General features: G+C 35.3%; 2 protein-coding genes across 2 annotated transcripts; one reads left to right on the forward strand and one right to left on the reverse strand.

The window, feature by feature from the left end:
* Positions 1-380: 380 nt before the first annotated feature.
* On the reverse strand, positions 381-1,237 carry LOC135691238 (EKC/KEOPS complex subunit TP53RK-like). Its single transcript, XM_065209048.2, has one exon. The coding sequence runs from the start codon at positions 1,169-1,171 to the stop codon at positions 500-502; it is 672 nt and encodes a 223-aa protein (XP_065065120.2). The 5' UTR covers positions 1,172-1,237; the 3' UTR covers positions 381-499.
* LOC135691234 (uncharacterized) lies at positions 1,199-5,725 on the forward strand. The gene is made up of 4 exons (XM_065209044.2): positions 1,199-1,336; positions 2,726-2,869; positions 5,068-5,088; positions 5,567-5,725. Exons 2-4 carry the CDS (start codon positions 2,734-2,736, stop codon positions 5,587-5,589), a joined length of 180 nt encoding a protein of 59 aa, XP_065065116.2. The 5' UTR covers positions 1,199-1,336; positions 2,726-2,733; the 3' UTR covers positions 5,590-5,725.
* Positions 5,726-7,741: the final 2,016 nt, after the last annotated feature.

Genomic DNA, 7,741 nt, shown 5'->3' on the forward strand with positions numbered 1-7,741 from the left:
ATCTACTCAAGTCAATCTACAAGGAACTAGTAGATCCTGGAGGGGGGTGAGAGTAATATGAAGGGGATTTTTCCCAGAGTGTAAGTTGAGGAATAAGCTTTCATAAAAAAGCTGTAGCATTGGATATTATGGTATGGTGCTTTGAATATATAAATTACCAATTGTTGGTATATCATGGAAAGATTGTATTTTTATTCATTTTTGGTGCTATAGGAACACTATATAAGTAATAAAAATTATTCTTCCAATCACATTTTATAATTTTTAAAAGATTGATTTCACTTTCTGATTACTAGAAAATTTAAAAATAAGCTCCAATGTTTGTATACAAGCAAATACTTAATATCTGTGATGATGATCTGAGAGGAAAAACAAAAGAGTCATTCTTTTCTATTTGTCTTGCTATAAAAATAGTCTCTTCAATGCTACAAAAAAGGTTGTAGAGAAAAAAAAGGGAAATCATAAATGTTCTTTTGATACTAATCTCTGAAGCTCTGATCTAGCCAATCATAACCCTTTTTCTACCTCTCATTCTAACCTCATCTAGTTTGGCTATAACTGCCTGTGCTGACTTTTTGGTTGAGCTGGTCACATAACTCTTTAAAAAAATTCTGAAAATGTCTTCTGTGTTTGGATGTGTACTAAGGAACGCTCTTTCAAGAACATAAAGGTCAACTCCTTTGTCCTCTGCCAAAGTCGATATAAAGCTGAGTCCGAAGTCAATTATGATTAGTGATTCAGTTGTTCCGTTTGTTTGGATTAGCATATTTGAAGTAGTGAGATCTCCGTGAACTACATCAGCTTCATGCATTCTTGCAATGGTTTCACCCATTTTTCTCGCCAGATCTTCCAATGCCACATGCAATGAAGTCTTTGAATTTTCACTCAATAAACTGTTTATAAAATCACGAGCAGTCACTGCTCCGGTAATCTCTTCCATATAAATTGAATGTGTTTCGTTGTCGAGATGATAGACAACTGGCGTTCTAATACCAGATTTCCTGCATCGCAACATTGACCTTACTTCTTGCAGTGTTCGACGATGTGTCAACTTTTCATCAAGCGACGGGTGTCTGTATGTCTTGCGAAATCGCTGTTTAACTATTGCTTGTTTTCCCAGGTACTCAACTTTGAAAACCTTGGCTTCAGCGCCTTGTTTTATCAGTTCCATTTTATACAATTCCTAACCGAATATTTTGAACTACAAAATGTTCAGACAGAATAATGGTTTTGCCTCGTTTTAAGTTTAGAAACCGCGCATGCCCAATAACTTCAACTTGAGCGAGAAATCCTTCTTGCGGTGGAAAATTGGCAAACTGTGGGTATTTGTTGTTAGGTATGCCCTCTTACCTTTACTCATTAAACATGTAATACTTTAAAGAAGCATTTTGCAAGCAATTAAGTGCTTAAAATTAAATGGTTTAGTAAAGTACCCGAGTCCAAGTTGTAAAAAGTTTGACTCTCAAAGAGCTGCCCAAGCCTTGGTTGGTAATGGATGTGAAATTATAATTTACAAGCATCTCACTGATTATTACTTTTTCTTGTCCTAAAATTGAAAATGTGCTTAACAAGTTCTATAAAATTTTGAAAGGTAAATTTTACCAATCTGAATTCAAGTTTAATATCCTATTTTATTTCTTTGCTGTTGCCACACAAAGTTTGGCCTAGGCCATGAAAGAAGCAAAGAATCTGTGACATAATTAGGGACCTAGTATCAGGTGGTTACATCCACATGAATGGCTGTTGAACTGGTGTTAACAAAAGTTTCAATTTCAATGTCAAGTAAATAAATAGCTAGGTTAAATGTTTATAGGGAAAGTAAATTAATAAAGTCCAGTTCACTTTTTCACCATCTGTGAGCTTTAAGCATGGTCATAATTGTTTCTGTGTGGCTAGGCCAAATCAAATCACTGCAGCAGACGGTTTGTTATGGTGGTAGCTCTCTAACTCTGGTTCGAAACATGTTGGGATAAATGCTATTATTTCCTGGTTGTATAAGGTCGAAAAATTCCTCATCATGAACTATGTTTCACTTAATACAACACTTGCTTTTGCTCCATTCCATTGCTAGCCAAATGTACTGTTATCGTGTTGGTTCATTAGGCCTATTGTATTTTTATGTTCCTTGAGCAACACCAGCAACACAACACAGGATGTCACTGGAGGCATCCTTTGTTTTGCCTTATTCTATGTTTCTGTGTGTGTGTGTTCCAAGCTTTTAACAGCATATTCTCATCTTATCTTGAAAAATTATCTGAATTGAAATCAGTGAAAAATTTTGCATTGGTTACAAATAAAAAGAGTGTAGTGATTTTGAGACCTTAGAAGCACTTTAAATGCTTCAGGAAAAACAATGAATTGCTTTTCCAAGGAGGAGTTTTAGGGAACATGGCTAAATTATCAACATGTCACCAATTATTTGTCACATTTGGTGTTAATTTTTTCAATTGTGCAGGCAATTTATCAGTCAGATTTATTGAAAGCTCACATGAAATTTAAACATGAAAGGCCTACACACACAAATTTTAACTTAAAAGGCCTGCTTGCATGAATTTTATGAATGAAAGGCCAGCTATTGTGAAATGACCATGAAAAGCAAAAAGGCATAAAATGCATACTGATTATGCACTGCTCATATGGCAAGAACAAATGACCTGGTCTTTCAAAATTCTTGTAAGAGATGATTGGGTGAAAATTTGTTAGCATAACAGTTTGTTGTTTATAGATTCAAAAATGGCACCGTCTCCTACACTGCTTGCAAGAGTTATAAACTATGTAAAACCAGCATTACCCTTGATGAAGCCATACACAGAGCTCTATATTGCATTTGGAATAACTGGCTATGTGATCTGGAAAATTCCAGTAACTGGTGAGTAAAAAAAGCTCATAATTCACAAGTTCCTTGTCCAATTCACATGTTAGCATAGTCAATGAAAAAACTCTGGTCGGAAGTCCTTTGTTTTATCCTTTTGTGGATGCTGACAACTTTAATGAACTAAAACTGAAAATCTTTTTCACTTTATGAACAAGTTTCTCATAGGTTATTGAAATATAAAAAGATAATTTATTTGAGTATAATTATAAGAAATCTTTTTAAAAGACCATGTATCATAAATATGTTGGCTGAAGGATACATGGAAGAAACTCAAATAAGCTATCTAAGCCATGTATCCTATTGAAGTGTTTTAGATTTACTAAGATTTAGGTTGAATACTTAACAGAAAGAAATGACTAATTATAAATAAAAATCACAACAAAAACATTTAACAAGATGAAATAATACTAATACAGAAGTAAGGTAATAACACAATAAAGTAATAAAGTAGTAAAGTAATACTCATCAGGGGTGGCTTACAACATTACTAGTACTATTAGTCTAATAACAGTTTTCTTTTCAAAAATCATAGTGGCCCTTAATGTTTGTTTTCATAGACCCTGATTCGGAGCTAATGCTCATAGCTTTGTATGTCAGAAGTCTTTTATTGAAATTCTTTTGCCTTCAATCTCTCTCTTTGAAAATGTCAACAATAGCCCTTGCTGACATCTCTGTTTTAGGATGGCATATGTAATAAGGTGAATGTGTCATAGAATGGCATATGTAATAAGGTGAATGTGTCATAGAAAACAGGGGCTGGAGCCAGTGTATAATACTGGCGTGTTATTAGCTTCGGCGGTTTAATAATGCATTCTGAGATATCAGCTGCTTCCTTCATGAAAAAAAATCACAAGCAAAATAACTACCGTATCAAATTGGTCCTGTCCATTGGGTTGTTTCTTAAGTTTTTCTGGTTTTTTCAACTGGTAAAATCTAACACATGAACAACTTTTGCACTAAAAAAAAGTTGATGTAAGGCCATACCCAAAGACTTCTTTAATTAAGATCATCACAGTGCTTACAAGCAATTCCCATGTAATCGCAAAGAAAAAATAGAAAATTCTTATTTTTTTTGGGTGTGTTTTGTGAAGGTCTTTTCAAAAGGATTGCTTAGAGCCCTATTATAACTTAACTCAAGGATGGTCTGTTCCTTCTATGGTTCTTCAATGGCCCCCTTAACAGAAAGCCTTTCCTAATAAAGCAGTACCTAAGAATGTTGCTGGGGCCACACGATAAAGCACGTGAGGCATCAAAGGTCAGTTGCTCCCTAAGAATGCATTGTTGTAGCAGCCCCTTCCCCATTATGGTTTTCAAAACCACCACTAAACCTATGCCCCAAGTCTACATTATTTTCCATTTTTTGACAAGACAACAGGCTCAACATATAAGGGGTTTGAGGGTCCAATTGCTATCAAGAAAAATATTTCCTTTCTTGTCCTTCCACATCCAGGAAGCCAGTGTTAGCTCCAGGTGTATAATTAGTAATGAAAAGTATAATTAGTAACCTGATGATAAGCTGAAAATATTATGAACAATTTTTTAGAAGTACAAAAATTTGAAAATGGCTTTGAAAAAAACAAATTTTACAATCATACTAAAAGCTTTTTTGTCAGTGTATAAAACGTCAGAATAAGGTAAGATGGAAAATACATACCCAGTTATGGATCAAGATAGGCCAATATTGAAATGTTACCTAAAGTGTGAAAATTGTTCACTCATTTTGATCATGTGATGCTGTTGGTAAGAAACAATAAGTTAGATCAATAAGTAAGGGCTTTCAGACCAGAGTTATTTCTATTGACTATGTTATGAAATCCATCAGGCATGACTTCAATTTTTAAGTTTGTATCAAACACTGTTCTCGTGAACTTTTGTAAGTGCAACATATTATTCCAAATCATGTTCAAATAGTTATTTGGCATTTCAGTTCTCTACTTTTTTATTTCACAATTAATGTGATCTGGCTAGCCCGTTCTCCATATTATCAAAAGTTTGCTAAACACAAAGCTATTTGCTACCAGGATCCAACCAAAAATATTCTTGGTAAACCCTGCAAGCCTGCTCCATGTAATCAGCCCCTAGGTGTTGCAAGGAATGACAGATGGGAATGATAGGTGACAACTCTCGAGTTTTTAAATATTAAACTCAAAAGTTCTCCAATCATATTGTAAATGCTCTTCTCTTCTTTGCAGAGGAAATGAAAAAGAATTCTAGTAAGTGCTCTAAAATACTTTATAAGTATTTTTTTCGTTGTTATTCAAAGGAGAAGGACAGCTGGGAAAGGCTTTGATATTCTTAAGTTCTTTATTTATTGATAAGGTTGTAGAAAGCTTGAAATTGCAACCTGGAACCATTCAGGTGTTCACCGCAAAGTGTGTACTTCCCTGCCTATTGACATTGAGCACTTTATGACACAGCCTTGAATAACATTTCTCAATTTTATGCTTCACTTGTTCTCTTTGAAATGCCTAAATTTCTTCTTAAGAAGGCAATTTTGGCTTATAGATATAAAGATAAAACTAAAAATACTTAACATTACAGCTTCTCTGAAATTATTTGCTGTAGAAAAGCCTGCTTCCAAAGACCTGGGTCAACTGCTACAGGTTTTAGCAAAAATCCAGTTGAACGTTTTGAGGTAGTTTGCAAACCAGTGATACATCTACTTTTATAAAGAGCCTGTTTCCTTTCTAGAATTCCTTCACCCTGATCACTAGAAGTCAAAGTTTGGAATAATGGAGTGATGAGCAGTCAATAGCAAACATCCTGACAACCCTTAATGTTATTATAGCTTTGTTCAAATTGTGATAAATGCTTGTTTATGTGTTTCTGGTGCATTAAAATACTATTTTACTTCGTTTTCTTTCTGTCTTTCTTTTCTATTCACAGTCATAGAAATATATGTCACAAATAGAAATATATGTCACAAATAGAAATATAATTCAGTCTGAGCTTTTGCTTTTGTGCAACTAGTGGGCAATTTATTATAATGTCCTAATTGTTCTATGTAAGTAAATTTGATAAATGGCTTTGAAAAAGGCAAACATTTAGTAAACTAAAGCTTTTCGTCTGACACTCTTCAGAGTTTAAAACGTCAGAACATAGATCGAAAACTCTACGCTAAGAAATATATATACCCAGTTGTGGATCGAAATAGGCCAATCAGAAACATGAGCACATGACTGTAAAGGTTGACCAATCAGTGCCGCTTGCCTATTAGAATGTTACCAATGGAGTCCTAAGGCAGAGCTCCCACACGTAGGGAAATTTCCCTACAGTAGGGGAAAATTGAACTGTGTAGGGAGTAGGGAAAACCTACGGGGAAAATGGGCGGATGTAGGGGAAATTTCGTTTTTTGTAGGGCAAATGAGCTTTTTCGATATTTTCGTTGCCATGAAAGACATTACACGTTACGAAGGGTCTGTAAAGCTACACAGACAGCAGTAGGAGCCCTTGTAGCTCACCTGTCCCTGTCCCGATAGAAAAAAAAGTGCTGTAAAGAATGGTGGGTGGGAAAACCAAAGCCTTAATGAATTCTTGAGGCTATGAAACAGCTTCAAGAATACGAAAGTCTGGCACCTTTCATGCTGAACAGATCTGGACTACCACAAATTACGGCAGCGATCGAAAGAACAATTTTGTACATGAATATAAACAAAACGAAAATGTCTTGCTGTAAAACATTAAAGTCAGTCAATTGTAAAAGTCAGTGAAAAATTTACAACCAATTTTGACATTGATGAGTATCATGTTCATTTACAATTGAAATGCTATAAATTCATAGTGCAAAGCAGGGGCGGTGCCAAGGGCGGTATGGGGAGGGGTAATTACTTTTGTCAAAAAATTAACTTGGTACAAAGCACTGAAATGAGGCAAAAATGCGTTGTCTCACCGGCCAAGCCCGTTACCCTCCCACGCTGCAGTAGTACAAAGGTGTACTCAGAAGGAGCTTGATCATATTGAAATTGATATAGTATTTGAGAAGTACTATTTAATATTTCAATGTTTATAGCAAAATTTGTGTACATGATGCGTTTTTTTCAAATATTTTCTGCATATTTTTGTAGGGATTGTAGGGGAAAAAGTAAACGTGTAGGGAAAAGTAGGGGAAAACAAGGAATTAGCCGTAGGGAAATGTAGGGGAAAAACGCATGCGCCGTAGCGGAAAATAGCAAACGTTGAGTGGGAGCACTGTCCTAAGGTGAAAACGAACTCCTTTTGTCTACACAGTAGCGGTTTTTTCGTGCTTATGTAGATAGATTCTAAAACTGCTAGGTTGAACGACGATCGGGCTTTACCAATAATCCGAAACATGTCGCCATTATAGTTTTTTGCACAACCTGGGTTTTCTAGCAAATGCTGCCCGATAGCAGAATCGCAGGTTTTAGTAGTAATTTTGGATTTGCAAGACCGAGGTGGCTGTTCTCTTTGGGGATGGGTTTTGTTTCTAATATTAGATGGAACGTGTTGTTTTATCCTATCTTCCAATGTTTGGGTGGTGCGTCCTACGTAGCCAGAATCACACTGGCACGTAAATTCATAAACAACAACTTTTTTTGTGGCAGGAACGCAGTCCTTTTGAATGGCAGTGGCAGGAACGCAGTCATATGTAAATTTGATAACATAATAAATGATATCTGATGGGTGGGTCTTGCTAGAGATCTGTATAGTAAAATAAAGTGCACATGTTAAAAGATTCATTGATATTAAGTAAAAGAGTATGGAGTGATTGTGTCTTACTAAATAATTAATTCCTAATTAACAGATCAACCCACTCACTCATTCTTATAAGAATAATGGATGAATATTGTTTCTAGTTGAAACCACATCCTCCCTTGCTTTGCTTTGACCTACAGAAACACTGTTTTC

Source organism: Rhopilema esculentum, chromosome 4 (genome assembly GCF_057945365.1).
Source record: "Rhopilema esculentum isolate cy_ngs chromosome 4, ASM5794536v1, whole genome shotgun sequence".
NCBI lineage: Eukaryota > Metazoa > Cnidaria > Scyphozoa > Rhizostomeae > Rhizostomatidae > Rhopilema > Rhopilema esculentum.

Coding starts and splice junctions, on each gene's coding strand:
- LOC135691238 (XM_065209048.2), bottom strand. CDS start 1,171: ATGGAACTGATAAAACAAGGCGCTGAAGCCAAGGTTTTCAAAGTTGAG.
- LOC135691234 (XM_065209044.2), top strand. CDS start 2,734: ATGGCACCGTCTCCTACACTGCTTGCAAGAGTTATAAACTATGTAAAA. Junction 2,870..5,067: donor CTGGAAAATTCCAGTAACTG/GTGAGTAAAAAA, acceptor TCTTCTTTGCAG/AGGAAATGAAAAAGAATTCT. Junction 5,089..5,566: donor GGAAATGAAAAAGAATTCTA/GTAAGTGCTCTA, acceptor TTTCCTTTCTAG/AATTCCTTCACCCTGATCAC.